The 19,101-nt window shown below is 57.9% G+C and overlaps 1 protein-coding gene across 5 annotated transcripts in view; it reads right to left on the bottom strand.

Annotated features, from left to right (window-relative positions):
• The window catches only part of NOS1 (nitric oxide synthase 1), a 92,546-nt gene that overhangs the window by 54,325 nt on the left and 19,120 nt on the right, over positions 1-19,101 (bottom strand). For 2 of the 5 annotated variants that reach the window (XM_031506259.3, XM_085592962.1), the window contains exons 1-2: positions 13,120-13,374; positions 1,492-2,624 (exon numbers count right to left, since the gene is read on the bottom strand). In XM_031506259.3, the coding sequence (XP_031362119.3) occupies positions 1,492-2,246 (755 nt within the window). In that variant the 5' untranslated portion in view covers positions 2,247-2,624; positions 13,120-13,374. Of the gene's footprint in view, positions 1-1,491; positions 2,625-13,119; positions 13,375-15,765; positions 16,394-19,101 lie in introns of those variants that run through there. The other 3 variants (XM_085592959.1, XM_085592960.1, XM_085592961.1) reach the window with 2 other exon arrangements.

Below are 19,101 nucleotides of genomic sequence, written 5' to 3'. Positions count from 1 at the left end.
GGTTAAATCACTTCCCATTTCACAGCAAATGTCTGAATTTTCCAAATCCCAGCAATTCCCAGGTGAAGAAGACCTGGAGAGGGGCTGTGCCGGGGAGGGGGTGGCAGGAAGGACACCCAGACACCAGCACCGAGCCCAGCAGATATTTTTTCCCTCTGACTCAGTGTGAGCAGCCTAACAAGCTTTGAGTACCGTGTCCTCCACAGGAAACAGGAATAAATTGGGAGAGCAAGAACGACATGAAAACAACTGAAAATAAAACAAGGAAGGTGGAAAACACAGAGGGTGTGGGTGGGATTGGGGAGCGAGTGAGCGGGAGCTCAGCCTTGGCTGGAAGCCCATGGAGGGGACCCCGCTGTGGCTTTCCTCTCTTGTTTCTGATAAAGAAACATTAACACAATGTTTTCCTCTTCCTGAGAAGTGTCTACAGCAAGAGAACCTGAAATTACAGAGAACTTGGAATTACAGCTCTTTCCGTGGCCGAGCCACAGAGGTGCAGCTCCAGCAAACCCTCGGGGCTGTTCCAGCCAGTCGATAAGCGAGGGCAGCCACGACCCGCTGCAGCACTTGACACTGCTAAAAAGTGTTCGGGGACCTGGGGAAAAGCAACAGGGAAAGGCAACCTAACAGTGTTAATGAACGGCCAGGAGGAGAGGGAGATGGGATGAAAAAACCCAGCTACAAACGGCAGCTCTGGAATCAGGGAGGGCCCCGGGGAGCTGCCCCGGCTCCAGAGCGGTGCGCTGCAGCTCGGGGAAACGCTGAGGAAAACCGGGAGCTGTCCCACCTCCCCCTCCTCAACAGGACGTGGGACAATCATTGTTCACATCCCCAGCCATGCACACAAGTCCTGAAATCGTGATCTGGCTCGCTAGGAGCAGGGGCAGATCCATCCTGGCACTTCCACAAGGATTGGCCATCCCGAGCTGTCGATAGAAAACATCTCCCCCTTTCCCACCAGGCTGCTCCCGCTCCACTTCAGATGGAGCTGGGCTGGGGCTCTCCTCCCCTCTCCCAAAAGGTTTGGAAGCTCATTTCTCCTGGGAAGCACCGTGTCCTGTTGGTCCAACCTTCCTGCCTCCTCTCCTACTAAAGTGGATTTCAACCAGAGAGTCTAAAACAGGACCACAAGGACAAGAATACCACGGGCGTTTTTTGGCAGGTGGGGAAAATGAGGCACGGGATTTTGCTTCAACTTTAAACAAATGGAACTGAGAACACCAGCAGAGATTTAGCCCAGCCCAGCCCGTGATCCACCACATCACACAGCTCAGCTTTCCATGAGACGTTATTCCCGATCTCCCTGATTTCCCATGCTTACATCCTTCTTCCACAATCTTCTCCCAATTTCTCATCTTCCCATCACTTCCCCCTTTTTTTTCATCCCTTCCTCTCCATCTCCACCCTGCTGTGGAGAGGCGCTCACCGACACCTCGGGGAGCCAAAACCAGCACGTTCCACCAAAGGTAAAAAATGTATTTAGCGACCTACCAGTCCACCTGGACTTCTATATCGCGTGTCTCTACCTTGGAGGGCGCATCTCCACCGCTGTCCTTACTGCTGCTCTTCAGCAGGTCCAGGACGGGCTCGATTTCTTTGAGCAGCTCATTGTCTTCCATGCCACCATTGAGGCAGGAGTGACCACCAGTCCCGTCCTTGTCCTTGTCCTTGTCCTTGTCCTTGTCCTTGTCCTTGTCCTTGCCGGCATCCGGCCCTTTGTTGCCGGGAACAACGCCGTTAACGTGGACCATGGGCTCCACCTCCTTCCCCGGTTCCCTGCTCCACAGCGATCCCATGGCTGCTGGCGGTGGCTGCTCTTTGCTGGGAACGCTTGGGTTGGACAAGTCAACCGCCTTCGGGGCCGGGCACAGGGGTCTGGTGACACGGACGGTTTTGGGCGTCCCGTCGCCCGTGAAAGTGGTCTCCAGGTGAGTGGTGAAGCCCTCGGGGCCGCGCAGGATGAGCACCACGTAGGTCTCGGAGGCGATGCTCCTCAGGATCTCCAGCGCCGTCTCATAGCTCATGTCCACCAGGGGCCTGCCATTGACGGCTAAAATGATGTCCCCGGCCTGGATGAGGCCACTCTGCTCGGCAGCCCCGCCCCGGATCAGGTCCGAGATGATGACGGGCGGTTTGCTGACGCGCTCCTTCACCAGGAAGCCGAGGCCGCCCACCTTGCGCTTGAAGAGCCTCACCGAGATGACGTTGGGCTGGATCTGCTGCACGCTGAACACATTCTCTTCCATGGCAGCCCCCTCCTCCAGCCCGCTCTCCAGGACCTCAACACCCGCTGGGCGCAGGGGAATTCGCTGTCCGAGGCGCCTCCCGAAGCCGGGCTGGGAAGAGGCAACTCTGCCTTTGAGGAGCTGGACTCACTGGAGAGCTCCCCTGGCCTTGGGCTGCCGAGGGGCTCCCTGCTGCATGCTCGGTGGCACTGCCCTCCGAACAGCAGAAAACCGGGAATGTCAGCCCCGGGAAGCCAGGCTAGGAGCAGGGCTGGGCATCGCCGGCGGTGGGAAACATTGCAGCTCGCGGTCAGCCGCTGGTGCCGCGCCGGGCACAGAGGGGCAGGCAGCCCGCTGGCTTCACCGGCATCCCCGCCGACCGTGCGGGGGCTGCTTTATCTGGAAAAGAGGGAAAACCAACAAAGGAGGGAGATGAGTGAGGCAGGGCAGGCGCAAGTGCCTGCTGAGCACGGTGCTGGGCACGCCGCAGGCACCCCGTCCCCACAGATGTCACCCCCCGCCCCGGGCTGCGTTTGGGAGCCAGGCTGCAGCCTCGCAGCGCTCCGGGCTTTGTTCCCTCCAGCTCCCCCTGCGAAAATCGGCACCATCTGCTCGGCGGGGGCTGCGGGGGGAGCGGGGAGCCCTGGCAGGGCAGCGCTGGGCAGGGCAGAGCTGGGAAGGGCAGAGCTGGGCAGAGCAGAATTGGGCAGGGCAGAATTGGGCAGGGAAGCGCTGGGAAGGGCAGAATTGGGCAGGGCAGAGCTGGGCAGGGCAGAATTGGGCAGGGCAGAGCTGGGCAGGGCAGAATTGGGCAGGGCAGAATTGGGCAGGGCAGAATTGGGCAGGGAAGCGCTGGGAAGGGCAGAATTGGGCAGGGCAGCGCTGGGCAGGGCAGAATTGGGCAGGGCAGATTTGGGCAGAGCAGAACTGGGCAGGGCAGAGCTGGGCAGGGCAGATCTGGGAAAGGCAGAGTTGGGCAGGGCAGATTTGGGCAGAGCAGAGTTGGGCAGGGCAGATTTGAGCAGGGCAGAGTTGGGCAGGGCAGCCCGGCTGGGGCGCTGCCCGCTCTGCCCACCCTGCAAGCCTCGCACACCCCGCGGGGCTCGGCCGTGGCTCCTGCCGCCTCAGGATCCCCTCTCCAGAGCATCCCACAACCTGCTGGGGGAGAACCAGGCAGGGGACGGGCAGCCCTGCCCGAGAGGAAACCCGTTCCGGAGGTGCTGTCACTGCGAGGTGGCTCAGGAGCTGCAGCCACCAGCACGACGAGGGAACAGAAGAGGCCGCTGAGCTCCCCTTCCCCCGAGTTAGGAAAACACTTCCAAAATGTTTTGGAAGCCTTAGAAGCAACTGCTTTTGAGGCTGGCTGCAGGGATCACCGCTCAGCTCCTCCTCTGCCCGTATTTCCAGCCTGGCACGGGGAGAAGGAGGCGATGCTCGCCCTCCCCCGAGCCCAGCCCTGCCACCCTGCTCCCGCAGCAGCTGCTTCAGCAGGGGGAAAGCATCGCCAGGAGGGCACCGCGGAGCTCATCCCGCCCTCGGGGCAGCCCCGTGCCTGGAAAAGCCCTCGCAGGGTTCGGGGAGTCACAGCCCATCGGCTCCTGATGGGACCCTTGTCCTTACAAGGCACGCTTGGCTTCTGTCACTTCTGCTCCCAAAGCCTCCCCGCGCTCCCCTCGCGTTTCTCAGATGTTCTGGAGAACGTTTCTCTCCAGGACCGTGCCCTGACACTTCGCATCGAGCCAGCATCTTCTTTTCTTGTTTAAAATCGGAGTTTTAGGCAGAGAACAGAGGGCACTTGTTCTGCTGGAGGCACTGCCATGGCAAGGCAAACAATCTTCTCTCTCCCCATATTTAGGGCAGCATTGGCACCTCCAGCCCCCCTCTGCCGGGAGCTCCCTCCAGCCCCCGGATGGGACAAAGAGGGATCCGAGGAGCAGGGCAGGGACACCAGCACCGCTTGGGCACGTTAATCCCCATGTGAGGAACGCTGCTGACCCCAGGCTGGGCTTTCTAGCAGCGAATTAGGGATAAAATAATTAGAGATCCATAACCCAAACCGATGGGTTTAACCCCTGTGGCCCTTCCTCTGCCGTGACTCGGCCCTGCAGAGCAGCAGCAGCAGCTTGCAAAGGGTTAAATACCACTGGGTCACATCCTCAAGGGCTAATTAATGCCCTAATTGCCAGGTTACTTCCTGCAAATGACACTGGATCAGGACCCCGGCATGGGCTGTGCCACCTCCCGGGGCTCGGGCAGCAGAGCAGACAGGGAAGGTTCCAGTTTCGGGGAGGGAGGCAGGAATTCGCTTCTACCCGACAGGTCCTGCCCCTTTCCATCCCTCCCACCCCTCCATCCCGACCCCGCTTTCCCGGACTCTTTGGGAACCGCAGGAGCCGCTTCCTTCTCCCTGCCGGGCTCTGATTTTCCTGACTCCACTCAAGGTGACCGTCACCCCGAGTCCAGCGCTGAGTGACACCAAACCCATCCCAGCGAGCCTCGTGGGGACACAGGTGGCTTCAGAAGCAGCTGGAGTGCCCTGGTGTGGGAATCCAGAGCTTCCCTCTGGCTGCCCTGGCAGGTCTGGGACCCTGGCAGGGGTCAGGAACCCCCTGGACAGAGCCCCCAGAGACACTGTCTGTGATCTCTGGCCATGGAAAAGAGTTTTCAATCTTACAGGATCAATTACCAGCTCTGAGTGTTTGATATCAGTAATAATTAAGTGTGGCACGGGTGCAAAAGTAAAATTTTAGGATTCTAGATGAGGGGTCCAAAGGGGACAAGCTGGAGGAAATTGGGTGTTTGTCCTTTTTCTCCTTCTTCATGCCCTCCATGTCTCACTGTGGTGTTGGCATTTTTCTGTTGGTTCAGGCTGGGGACACACTGTCCAACGTAGGTGACAGATATTGGCACGTTCTTGTAAATGCAGCCCAGGGAGTTTCTGGTATTGAATGTTTGTCACATCCCACTGAGGGCAGAGCCCCACACGCTGCCCTGCAGGACAGAGCTGGGCAGGGCAGCAGAACATGTTAGAGATAAACAGAATAAACAACCTGGAAACCAGCACAGACCAATGATGGCTTCTGCTTTGGCAGCGGGGCTGACAGACAGAGACTTTCTACAACCTCAGGATCATCAATAGCTCAGATTCCAACACCCCGGGAGCCGGGGACGGCAGCGCCCTGCGAGGAGCCAGCCCTGCTGCTCTCTCGGGGCTCCTCCGGGCAGGCTCTGTGTGCATCGTGCCCGTCTCGGCGGGCAAAGCCACCGCGGGCACCTCCTGGCACAGCTCCCGGTCCCTGCCAGCCGCTCCCAGCCGCTGGCACAGGCAGATGTTGCACAGCTGGAGGGGACCGTGGATGTCCTTCAGCCCCGCTCGACCTGAAGTGGGACTTGCTGAGCTCACTGGAAAGAGCTGAGGAACCCCGATGTTTAATCCCTCACTCTTCTCCCACCGGGATAATTTCCAGCAATTTCCATGGCAAAGCTTGTAATTTGTGCGTGCGTTCAGCCTCATCCTGCAACCCCATGGAACGCTGGCATTTCTAGGTGCTCCTTGTTCCCTGCCCCCAAACCCACCGACACCTCAGCGTTCCTTACAAAAAGGATGAGAGAAAAAACAAATAGATTTTAAGTGATACCTCAACACCCATCCAGAGATTTCTCCTTTTTTTCTGCTGCTCCTCAGAGTCAGGAAGGTCAGAAAAGAGCCAGAAAGGAGAATGACAGGCACGGAGAGGGAAGACAGATAGGCCCTAAGCCCCTCAGCTTCCTGCTCCTCTAGGGAATAGTTGGATAAGGATTTTCACAGAATCATGGCATCATTTAAGTTGGAAAATAATCCTAAAGATCATTGAGTCCGATTATTTTCCAGCTAGAAAGCCTTGCACAAACTCAGAGTGGAGACAGGAGGGAGAGGGAGAAGTTCAGGGAGGCAGGAGACACCGGGAGGGCTTGGAAAACTCCCCCAGGAGGGTCAGGGCTGTCCTGTCCCACCTTGGGGGTGTCCCAGGTCTGATTCCAGGGGGGACACGCTCCAGATGGAGCCCAAGCAGCTCAACCCTGTGGGTGGCTGAGCTGTGCTGAGCTCTGGGAGCCCACAGATTTCCATGTCCCCCTCCCAGCACCACGAGGACTCTGATTTATGGACCCCAGAGCCAGGTCAGACATTTAAAAGCTACTGGAGGTGTCAGGTCTAACTCCTTAAACCAGTGAGAGGAGGAAGGGGTTTCACCAGGGTAGGGATACTTATTTCACCCCAAAAGACAACCAGGAGATGAAAAATCCAGCAGCAAATCCAGGCTCAGCTCCCTGTCAGGAATAAACCCTGCTGGAATAAACCTCCACAGATGGTTCCACCTCACTCCTGCCTCAGTTTCCCTGCCCTTCCCCAAAGCATAAACCCAACCCAAACTACAGGAGAGCAACAAACCCTGCAGAGGGGCAAGCCTTAACCCTGATCCCAACAGCAACCCCTGGGAACCCCCCAAATTCGGAGGCTTTCAGGGAAGAGCAGCGAAGCCTCAACAAACCAACGCCACCAGAAGCTCCCTGAGCTGCCAGATAACATTCCAAGAACAAACTCCGGCACAAACCTTCATGGGATGATTTGATTTCCAAGGCAAAGCAGAGGAGAAATCAATCTTGGGAGCTTTAACACAATCTCCTCAGGTGCCAGGCAGGAGCCGTGCTCAACACCAGCCCCTCGGCCTCACAAATCCATTTGGAGCCCTGTTTTCCCAAGGACAATGGTGCCCATTTCAAGCTGGCACAGGGATGCTCTGCATCCCTGTGCCAGCTTGAAATGGGCACCATTGTCCTCTTTAATTAGCTTTCCTGGGATTTATAGCACTCAAGGAGGAGCCCTGGTGCTGATGGATTTATGCCCATTTAATTTTTACAACCCACGGAGCATCAGCGGATGGGGTGAGGAGCGCTGGGATGCAACATATGCACAGTTCCTGGAAACTGGAGTGGCCGTGCCTCTGAAAAGGGAATGTTCAAGTGATTCCCTGGCAGGCAGCTCGCTGCTGCCAGCAGTTCCACGCTCCATCCCTGCCCAGGGTGTCCTTGTGCACGGCCTTTAAAATGTTCCTCTGATGCCTTAAGTTTTAGCATTTACATCTTTCAGATCCTGCAATGCACAGAGTTAGTGTATAACTCTGAACTGGGTAAAGAGTGTTAGTTAGCTCTCTTCACATTTTGGGCAGACAGAACAATTCCTCCAGGCCTGAGAACCAAGGTCATCAACACAGCCTCAGGTCCAAAAAGTATAAATAAAATGAATTGGGGTGGAGGAAACTAGGGGAACGTGACTTCATAACCTGAAGCTATAATTGCACAATTAACCTCTGATATGCAAATAGACCAAACTGAAATCAGTCTGAGAAACTTGTAGCCATCATCCATCTTGGGTGTAGCCTCTGTGAGACTTTTGCACTGCCCAAGGTGCATCCTCTGAAGGCCTTTAATAAATACCTACTTTATTCTTTTTGATCTGTCTAGCCTCTGTTCCAGGCATCACCTCCAGCTCTAAGCACCCACCTCCCCTCAGCCTTCCCAAAATCCCCCCAGGAAGGGCGAGACCTTTTCCCTCCAAACCCAAACGACGGCTCCGCTTCTTCCTCCCCATTCCCGGCTCAATTCCCAGCCATTCCGGTTGGCAATCATTATTCCACCTTGCCTTTGCCCCCAATAAACCTGATTTCCACCAGGAGTGACTGGAATGAGGCACTTTGCCATCTGTACAGTGCCCTGGTGCCAGTCAGTGCCCGCTGGCCTGAGCTGGCACCAGCAAGCTCTGCAAGGGCACTGCCAAAGGGATGGAAAGCCACAGGCTCCCCCCTGGAGACCCCCTCACCTCCCCGTGGCACCCAGAACATTCCTGTTCCTGCAGGAAGGGCAGTTAATCAGATAAATCCTTGCTTCTGATAGAAATAAATCCATGGCCAGGCCCCAAGAGGGCTCGTCTGCCTCTAATCAGGGGTTGTTTCCTGGAAAACAAACCACAACTGTTTGCTCGTGTTGGGCTAAATCTGCCCCAGAGCCCTGATCTGCACATTTATCCAGCTCCTGGCACTTGGTTTGGTGTCCATCCCCTCCCCAGGGAATGAAGCAGCCAAGGAAAGCCGGGTCCTGCTGGCACAACAGCCCCTGGAATGTCCAGGCAGTTAAAATATCATTGCAGTTCCCTTCCAACACAAATATTCCATTTTTTTTCCTGATCTGATCCTATCCCATCCCGCTCAGACCGGTGTCCTGCACACTCCTGATTGTGGAACAACAATGCTGGAGGAGGCAGAGCCACCCCAAAACTTTCCTGCAATTTACTGGAGCCCCTCACCCCCCTCCCGTTCACCCCACCCGACACAACCCGAGCAGAACGCACGAAATGCATTTTAATGTTGCCAAGACAACTGTGTTGACAAAATCCCCCTTTTTCCGTAGCTGCCAGAAGCAGGGTTTTGTTGTAATTTGGAGTTCAGAACTGAGCAGATTTCTGCACCACGCCTGCCATTCCTCTTTTGCTGTTTCCTCCAATATTTCCCCGGCGCCTGCGGTGTGTGGCTCCAACAGAATTTAGATAAAAGCGTCAATTCTGCCGCTCGCCCCATCTCAAACTGATGCTCTTATTAGGGCTTGGCCCATCTGTAAAACCTCAATTCTGCCACCATCAATTTTCTGAGAGGCTTGGAATTACACCAGTGACTCCAGTGTGACAAATTGGAGCGGTGTTAACACTCCGCCACTTTGTCCTGGAAGACAAAATAGGTAGGGAGGAAATAAATGAGAAAATGCCACTTGATGGATGGTCTGGCGGTCCAATCGCAGCATGAGAGGGGAATTGGGGCTCCATTTAGGAAAAACAAAAGAAAAAGAAAATTTAAAAATCGCAGCAGGTTGGCTGGAGCTGTAATAGCTCGGGAGCTGCCAGCCAGCATCAATAACGTCAGGCTTGGAGCTCCCAGCTCCGAGTCCATCCAGGAACAAACTCCTGGTCCTTTTCAGCCCCTCACGTCCCCTCCTTTGCTGCTGACACCCCAAAATCCTCCTTCCTGGCATTAAATTTTCCAATAAATCCTCTTTGCTCTGGTTTTCTAAGGAGGGACTCGTGTCCCTGTTTCAAATGGTCAAGAGATCTGGCTCCTCGTGACATGAGCCCCCAGTGAAATTGTGCCCCTGACACAGCTCTGGGATCTCCTGAGCGCTGCCAGCACCCCTCTCCAACAGGATTAGGATTCCTCCCTTCCCCACGGATGAATCCGACATGTGGAGCCGAGGCAGAGCTCAGGCCCTGCTCGCCCTGGCATCCTCAGGGACGTGCCAGAGGAAAATTGAGGATAATTTGTTCCCCCGAGTTTCTGTCCATGCTTTGCATTAGCACTTGTTGCCATAGTACCAACAACGGTGGCAAAGTTCTCCAGGGCCCTCCGGGGACGTGTTCCTTGTCCTACAAGGGCTCTGACTCTAATTCCAGCAGGACTCAGGTGGGAGATGATGTGGGATTTTTCTGCCTCCCGGATTTGCTGGAGGTGCTGCCAGTGGGACAGAGGCTGTTCCTTGGAAGCAGCACCAGCCTCATCATCCTCACCCCTCCAGCATCCCTGAACATGGATGTGGCAAAATCTCAGGAGTGCGTGTGGGAGAGGAATGGAAATGGACCCCAAAGATCCCAGGGGTTTTGCCCTTCCCTCTGGAAGCTGAAGCAGCCCCAGCCCCCGTCCTAAACCAGCTTTTCCTCTGCCAGAGGAGAGGATTTTGGATCCCCAAGCCCCTGCTCCTCACAGACCCCAGGGCCAGCTCGGAGCCCTCATATCCCAGATGTGGCAGGGATGCTCCATTTTGCTGCCTGGTGGGGATGAAGGATAATCCCTGCTGGGAGAGCACCGAGCTCCCCTCCCCTGGGAGCGAGGAAGAGCCGCACGTTCCGGCACGTCTGGAAACGTAAGCCTGAAACTCTGGAAAATGGGATTAAGACGAGCCTGCCCTAGAAGGGCATTGCCAAATCTCGTTAAGCATTTCGGGATTGTCACAGAGAGGAGAAGCCATGGAAAGCGTTTCCTTGGCATCATTGCCCTCGTTTTTGTAGGGACACACGCAGAACCTCCGGCTTTCCACGCTGCACACGCAGAGCCATCCTGGTGCCACCCTCCTGGTGACATCTGGGCTTCCCACAGCCACATCCCGAGCCAGATCCCGCAGGGACGGTGACAACGCCGGGTCCCTTATCACACCCAGCCCATCAGGGCTCATTTGCAACGAGCATGATTTATCCAGCCTCAGCCAGACCGCGGCTCACAGGCCTCTTCGGGACACAATACATTTATTTTTGGAAGGATCAGATTGCATCTATAGATTCGATTTAACGCACAGATAGGATCGGAGCAGTGGGAGTAGAACAAAGGCATCAGAGCTCCGCTCGGAGCCGCCTCTCCAGCCCGGCCCCTCGTTATCGGGGTTGGGTTTCTTTAGGGGAAAATTGATGGTATCAACAAGTATCAAACAATATCCTCGTTCCTCGGGAAAGGTAAATGCTAATCTATGCGAGCTGAGCTCATGTGACTTATCAGTTACTAAAAATAGTTGTTTTCAGGCACTGATTTAGGGAATCTGGCAGTTTTCCTAAGCCTTTGTACAGACACACCACTGAAATGGAAAAGACAAAATACACAAGCAAAGCAGGGAAGGGGGGAAAAAAAATCTGACAGGGCCAAAACGGCCCCCGAGGGCGAGGGAGGACCAAGCCCTCCCCGGGAGCAGGCACGCAGCGTTCATTCCAAGCGAGGATTCCAAGGAGGATTCAGCCCAAACCCCTCCGCCTAAGATGGCCTCTCGCTCACAGTTGTGGCGCTGGCAGGGGGAATAAGCAGAACCCAAAAGGGCACGAGGAATTGTCCCTTTCCCGGGCTCCAGAGGGGGTGTGATGCTTCTCCCAGGGCGGGTACCTGAGCAGGGAAATGCCCCCTCCAACCCCACGGCTGCGGGGGAAGAGACTCCGCACCCGGAGTTTGTTTGCAAACATTTCAAACTGCAGCGTCTGTGCCTGAGTTTGTGGCGTCCTTAAGGAAATATTCTGGGAAATACAAGCTGGGAGAAAAGAGAGGGAGGAGGAAATTGCTGATGCAAACCTAAATTCTTTAAATAAGGCTTCCCCACTGAGACCTTGAGCAGAAAACGAGAGGCAGCAAAAGGTGCAGGTAGAAATTCCAGGGAGAGTGATTCCCTCCCTGCTCCCAAAGCCTCCCTGCAGCTTCTCTGTGATCCTCCCTGTAGATTCCCGTCTGCCAGAGCCGCTGGCACTTGGGAATGTGGGTGAGGAAGAGGAGCTGGTGTTTGAAGCAGCCAAACCCCCTGCTGCTGCAGCTGCCCCTGCGATCTGCCCTGTCCCCCGTGCCAGACAGCCCCCGCTCCCCCGGGAAGGACGGAAGGAAAGAAAGAAGGAAGGAGACACTTCCCCTCCATCTCAGCGAGAGGCGGATGCGCTCCTCGAGGACTCGGCAGATCGCTGGCAAGTCTCCTGCCAGAATTTCCTCCCGACAGTCAGAACTTGGGAGCGTCGGGAGAAAATGTCCGCACCTGGGCTGCGGGCGCTCAGCGAGCGGGGCAGGGAGCCGCGGCTGGACGGGGCAGCCCGGCACCAGATGTTCCAGATGTGCCCGCACCAAGAGCTCTTTTCCCCTCTGCTTTGCCACTAAGAACCAAAAGCTTTCGGCTGCCAGCCCAGCCGAGGCAGCAGCAGGGCAAGCAGGGCTCATCCCCTCCGATCCCTGCGGCAACAGTCCCCGCCTGCATTCCCGGCTCATCCACAGGGACCTGCGAGGTCCTCGGTGGGCAGAGGAAAGGGGAACGATCCGGGCTGAACCCCCGTTCTCCCTAAAGGACAGGAGCCAGCCCCCAACAGGACATCCCGAGGGCTGGAGCCGCACTGGGGAGTGTCCTCTCCACCCCGGGCTGGATGGGAGATCCACCCCAGAGCTCCGGGGACAGCGAGGACACCCTGGGGACAGCCGGGACATCCCAGGGACAGGGCAAACAGCGAGGGCAGGACCTGGCGTGGGCCACTCCCCACCCCAGCACGGGGCTCGCTGGCATCTCCCGCAATCCCGAGCCCTCCCCGTCGGGGTGCGGAGGCTCGGGAGCCCCGGCGCTCCGCCGAGTTCAGCACCCGGGACAGCTCCGGCGAGGCGGGATCGCCTCAGCTCATCCCCCCGGGACAGCGGCGCTGCACCCGGGACAATGCCCCCGCCTCCCGAAACCGCCTTCTCCCGGGAGACGGCATGCCCAGGGAAAACTGCCCTTCCTCGGCAGGCTGACATTCTGCGGAAACTGCCCCCCTGCTCTCCCCAAAAACGCCCCCGCTAACCCCGCTTCGGCCGGTCCGCTCCCCGCACCGATGGCGCCCGGCCCCCGCCCGCCCGGCTCCGTTCGCCGCCTGTGCCGGGCTCGCTGCCCTCCGCCCGGCCCGCCTGCCCTGCCCCGGCCCGGGCCTCCCCCGCTGCCCCATCCCAGCCTGGGCTGCGGGGGAGGAGGCTCCTTCCCGCAGCCGCCGGGCTCGGAGGCGCTGCAGGAACTTTGCGGGGTGCGGAGGGACGGGGGGGACACCCCGCAGCGTGTCCCGGGGCTGGGGGGCCAGCGGGAGCCGCGTCTCGGCGGGACCACCCGCAGCAGCAAAGCGGCTTTCCCCGGGCACGTCCCACGCGTGTCCCGCTCCGCAGAGCCCGGCTGCCCGCACGGGCAGCGCTGGGGTCCCGCCGCCGCCTCCCCTTCCCCCGGCCACGGGCACGGCGCGGCCCCGGTGCCCGGAGCCGGCGGCGCTTCTGACGGGGCGCACGGTCCCGCAGCCCCGGCAAAGTTTCCCGGAGAAGCGGCGCCCGGTGCGGGGCTGGGGGGCACCTACCGTGCGGCGGAGAGGAGCCGTGCCCGGCCCCGGCCCCGCGGCCGGCCCCGCATCCCTCCCGGCGGCTCGGCGGGGACGGAGCCCGGCGCGGCGCTGGGCTCGGCTGGGCTGGCAGGGGGGAGCCAGTCCTGGCTGCGCCCCTTTATCCCAGCATCACCGAAACGAATCCGCTTTGACGTCCAACCAGGGTTTTTATGGGTGTGGAGCGAGCCGGTGCAGCCCTCATTAGGAGACACTCCGCTCTCCAAATCATACATCTTTTATATAACCTCATTTCCAGCGTGGCTTTTCTCCCCCCTCCCTCCCCTTGCCGGGGAGCATCGCCCACCCCCCCCAACTCCCCCACCAATTAAAGAGCTCAGAGACACCCCCCGGCCCCCACTTGTTGCCTGGAAGCTCCGCTTCATCCCCCGCGGGCCTGACTCAGCCTGCCCCGGGCGAGTGGGGGGCTCTGCCTGCCCCGGGGGGCATCGGAGGGGCTGAGTGCTCCCCGGGTGCCTGCCCAGCCCTGCTGCAGCCCCCGCATTCCTGTTCCCAGGCGGGTTGTGCTGCAGAAAATCCCTCTCTCCCGCTGCCAGCGGAAGCCGCCCGTGCCCGCTCGGTGCCCGGGGCAAACACCGCCGCTCCTCCGAGAGCTCCCGGTGCTCCCAGCCGGGATCCAGGCGGGACAGCCCCGCGCCTCATCTGCCGGAGCCGCCCCCGGGCTGCCCCCGGGCCAGGGAACAAAGGCTCTCCTCACCCCATTTCCCCTCCTGACTCTTCATCTGCCCCCAGCGCGGCCCGGAGCGGACCCAGGCTTGACATCCGTCTCCAGCCTTTGCGATTGTGCTCATTCCCATGGCAACAACAAACACACAATTAGAGATATATAATATTATATAAACCCAGCGGGCTCTCGGGCAGGGCTGGGAGCTTCACCTGCTCCCAGCCTGCTGCAAGGCCAGGAGGCAGCTCCCAGCGGAGCAGGGAGAGGTGTCCCGAGCCCGGGGAAGGCGCCCAGCCCGCGGGTGCCCGGCAGCGCCGGTGCCTCACCGGAGGCAGGCAAACAACGCGCGGCGCAGCAGGCGGCTCAATTACAGAACTTCCCGCAGCGAAGGGGAGCGGAGCAGCCCCGCTCCTGCCCGCCACACCGGGAGCCGTGCAGAGGTGGAGAGGCGGAGAGGACGGGCAAATGCAGCAGCGGAATCGGGGCTGCCTCCCCCGTTCCGCCCCTCCTGGCAGAGATCAGGCTGTAACACTGTCTGGGGCTAAGGGAAACGTGATTCTGCCTGTTTAGAGCCAGGAGGACTCATCTCAGAGCAAGGACATCTGCTCCCATCCACCGGCCAGGGCGCGCTGCCCCGCGCGGGGAGCCGCGGGCACACACCGGTGACAAAGGACTGCGTGACCCGGGCACGGGCTGGCGATGGGCAGCTCAGCCCGGGCCGGGAAAAGTCCAAACCCTTCTCCTTGCAGGACTCACAGCTTGGAGCCTTAGAGCTGCAGGGCTCTGTGGGCTGGAGCAGCTTTCCTTGGCCAGGGGTGCAGGCAGACGCAGGCTCACGCAGGGCTGGTGGCTGTGATGTCACCTGTTTGAGGGGACTCTGCACTGCCAAAGCCACCCCAACACACGGCCACCAGCCCCTCCTGCTCCTCCTGCCAGCGAGGCAGATCCACCAGAGGAAGCACAGCCCTGATCCAGGGGAGCAGAGCTCCCTGTGCCGCTCCGGGACGCGCCTTTGGAAGTCCAGCCCTGCCACCCTCCACCCGCGCCGGGATCCCGGCCCGAGAACCGGCCCAGGATCCCGGGAACAGAGTTCCGCTCATCCCTGGGCCGCATTCTCCCGGGGCCCGGCAGCACTTCCCTCCCCACGGGAATCTGGGTGGCACCACGCTCGTTTTGGGATCACCCGGAGCTTTGCTGCTGCCCCGAGATCCGCGTGGGCCGGGAGCAAAGTGTCCCTGTGGGCAGGGAGCCGGCGGCCTGCACATGTCCTGTGCTCCCCCTGCGCCAGGGAGGAGCCCCAGGTAGCCTTTCCCTCCAGCTGGAAGCCGTGAGTCAGCCGGGAAGGGCAGGGAAGGCTTGGAGGCTCATAAACAACTGAGGAGGCAGAGGTTGGGCGGCGAATGGAGAAGGTGGAGCGAGACCCTCCCCAGCCCAGCCGCACCACTGACCCCTTCCCCGCACAGCTCCCGCTGTGACAGCAAAGGCTGCGCCTTCCTCCCTCCAGCAAGAAGCGTCTGGGGACAGCATTCCTCCCCAGGGAACGTGTCCCTGTCACCCCGCCTCGCCCGCCCTGGGCAGCCCCAGAGAGCAGCCCCCAGCCCTGGAGGAGCCCCCCATCCCCAGCCCTGCCCGGCCAGCCTCGTCCATGGAAGTTGCTTTCCCCTTTCCCAGAGCTGGGAGCCAATTCAGGCGGCGCTGCCTGGGAAGTTATCCCCCAAAACTGCTCGGGAGAGGAAGAGCCGCCTCCCCGCCCCTCGCAGCGCTGCTGCCCGGTTCCCCCTCTCCTCCGGCAGCGGCTCAGCGCCGCTCGCTCCCGGCCATACGCTGCCAGAGGTTAGGGATAGAAACCGAGCACAAGCCCGGCACTTAATGCCCGAATTTCCTTCCCACCCCGCCGATCCCGCTGCTTCCCCTCTGCTGCTGCCCTTCTCCTCACCCACCTCTCTCTGGGCAGCGTGCCGAGGCGCTGGAGCCGCATCCCGGAGCCGGAGCCCGCAGCTGCCCGGGATCCGCCGGGAATGCGCCGCTCAGGGCGCTCGGCTCTCGCCGAGATCCTCAGGAACGCGCGGATCTCACGCACAAGCTCCGCGGCTCGGGAGTTACCGGGCTGCTCCTTCCACGCGGCTGCCGAGGCGGGCGGGGGATTCCAGCCCGTGGGGCTGCAGGAAGGGCTGAACAAATTCCTGCTAAAGCTTTAGGAAGGGCGCACACAGCGCACACACGCGCGCCAGCCGATAGCGGGGTCTGGCACCGCCACTGCGGCCATTTGGGACAAATCCCAGGATTGTCCGCCCGTGCTCCAGTTTGGAGCCAGCGCCGATGCTGGGCTTTGCCTAGAGGTGGCAGTGAGCTTTCGCTCTTCGCTCTTCCCTTCTCCCGACCCCCGGCACTGCCTGGGGAGTCCCGGAGCTCTGGCTGGGGCAGCGTTGCTGTGTCCCGCTGGCCCCTTCCGAACCCACCCCCGGGGGAATCTCTGCCGTCGTCCCCTCTGCACGGGGAAAAGGTCGGGGCCCATCGAGGCCAGAGCAAAACTGGGGCTTGATCAAATCCTTAAAACCTGGGAGTTCGCGGCCAGGCCAGGTCGCTTTTAAAACATCCCTGGGTCAGCTCCCAGCTCCTCCCTCCCCGTGGCATTTTAGGGGAAAACTCTGTGTCCCCCACCTCCCCCCACCCCTCAGCGACCGGGCAGAGCTGTGGCAATGTGAAATATCCCAGGACAAACTTCAGTGTCCAACAAGACACCTGTAAAACACACCAAAAGCCACGTTTATGTCCCAAACGTCCCCGCCCTGGGGGTCAGAGCTGGAAAACGCTGCTGGAAAGATTCCCTGGGAGCTCCTCACCTGCTGCGAGGCACGGGGTGGGTGATGAAGGGTGATCGCTCTCTCTCACACGTGGGCACACACGCACGCAGCAAATCTAATAAAAAGATATTAGTCCGAGAGAATTTGGCTCCTGGCATTCAACTATCTCGAGCTTCATACAGACACCAAAGAAATGAGATTATGGGAGCACACAAACAAGAAATTCCAGGGGGATGAATTCATGTTTCATCGCTGTTACAGGGCGGGGAAGGACCTGTCTGTCTTCCCTTGCATTTCTTTTTAAATTCTACATCAAAATATGAACCCCCTCCCTTCAAAAGTCACACTTCCTCCAGCCCCCAAGCCCTACCACCCTCCCATCAAAATCCGAATTGCTCTCATTATCATTCTAAGGACGCGTTGAAGGGCTGACAAACACCCCAAAGTTCAAGGACTCCTTGTAAACCCGGGGTGTAATTTAGATTTTAAAAAGCCTGCTTTGAAACCTCTCTCGGCAGCCTGAAAGGGGCTCGAGTCACTCCTGGGTTATTCAGATGCAAACCCTGGTTTGAAGCACAAGTGGCTGAGCTGAGCCATCCCCAGCAGCTGGAGCTCCGGGGGCAGATGCTCCGCAGCAGCAGCAGAGCGCCACGACTCCGCTGGAATCAGCGGAATGGAGATCATTAAAGGCAGCTAAAACCAGCCAGCTCCCAGGGTTTTGTGCCATCTGAGCCCTTATTCCCAGCCCGTTCCTTCCCAGTGGGATCAGGCCCCCGGACGGCACCTTTGAACCTTTAGAACAATTCCTGGTGTAATTACAAAGCAGAAACAATCGCTCTCGTGTCGACCTTAAGCAGTAAATTCCCAGGTTTAAATTGGTTGGTTTATTTATTTTTTTTTTTTTTCAATGAAGTGACACATTTCTGAGGGCTGTGGGTTAAAGACTCTTTTGAAAAGCCCCAAATCCCTAATCCGGAGTGAAAAGTTATCGCTGGAGCACCTTGGGGTGGGTGGTGACAAACACAGGAAAGGGCCCAGCGCCAGCCGGGGCTCTGGGTAAATAGGGCCGGGGAGGAGCAGCAGCCTGACGAGCCTGATAAGCCAAATCTGCCCAGCATTCACTGCAAAAAGCAGCACAAAGCCAGCCCGACAGCGCAGGAACAGCTGCTGCCGAGCCCTTCATTTCTAAAGAGCAGCAAAGAGGAGAAAATAATATGATAAAAATAATCCAGCACGAAGCAGCAAAGTCCCTCGGTGCTGGCCCGCAGGGGGGAGGCTGCAATGCCCTGCTGCCCCCCAAAAAACGGAATTTGGGCATCCCCAAGCAGGAGAGAGCAGCGAGTAGGGTTAGATGGGGGTTTGGGAAGAATTGTTCCCTGGGAGCGCGGGGAGGGGTTGGGCTGGAATTCCCAGAGCAGCTCCGGCTGCCCCTGGATCCCTGGAACGTCCAAAAGCAGGCGGGACGGGCTTGGAGCAGCCCGGGGCGGTGGGAGGTGTGGCCGTGGGATGAGCTTTGAGGTCCTTTCCCACCCAGAGCATTCCATGATTCCGTGTCCCAGCCTCCCCCAGCAAAGAGCAAGGAGGAGGTGACCATGGGCAAGGCAAATCCCAGCTCCCAAAGTAATCACAGCCCAGCGAAAAAATAATAACAGTAATAATAATAGTAATAATAGCAATAACAACAACATCAGTAATAATAATAATAATAATAATAATAATAATAATAATAATAAACAACCCTTGAGTGATGCTCACCTCTAAATCAGCCCCCTTTGGCTGATTCCAACCAGCCGCCACGGATCTCTCCCAGCCCGACTCCCAAAAACAGAGGGACAAACAAGAACTCAAGAGATGGAGATGTCAGATTTTCCCCCCTTTTCCCCCCAAATCCCGCAAAAAGCTTCTGCTCCGCCTTGCCACCAGCCAAGGAGAAGATGGCAGACGCTGTGCCCAGAATCTGGATTTATTCCTGGAGATTGGCACTGCTGGGATTTGAAGGCTTTGAAACTTCTCAGCCCCCAAAGCACTTTGCTCTGGGCCAGCAAACACCAGCCCGGCCAGCAGAGCTGAGCCCCAAAGGCCAGGAGCAGCCCCGGACAGGCCGGGCCCTAAACAATAGCAATCTAAAGAAAAACTCAGTAAAAATAAATATCATAAATAGAATTATAATGTAATAAACACTGTATTATATAGACTATATAGTGTTTATGTTATGTTATGTTATGTTATGTTATGTTATGTTGTTATATTATGTTATGTTATGTTATGTTATGTTATGTTATGTTATGTTATATTATATTATGTTATGTTATGTTATGTTATGTTATGTTATGTTATGTTATGTTATATTATGTTATGTTATGTTATGTTATGTTATATTATATTATGTTATGTTATGTTATGTTATGTTATGTTATGTTATATTATATTATATTATATTATATTATATTATATTATATTATATTTTGTTAT

The sequence above is a fragment of the Lonchura striata genome, chromosome 15, assembly GCF_050655825.1.
Source record: "Lonchura striata isolate lonStrDom1 chromosome 15, ASM5065582v1, whole genome shotgun sequence".
NCBI classification, from domain to species: Eukaryota; Metazoa; Chordata; class Aves; order Passeriformes; family Estrildidae; genus Lonchura; species Lonchura striata.
The sequence above is the reverse complement of the archived record's forward strand: the minus strand, read 5'-3'. Positions and strand labels throughout refer to the sequence as shown.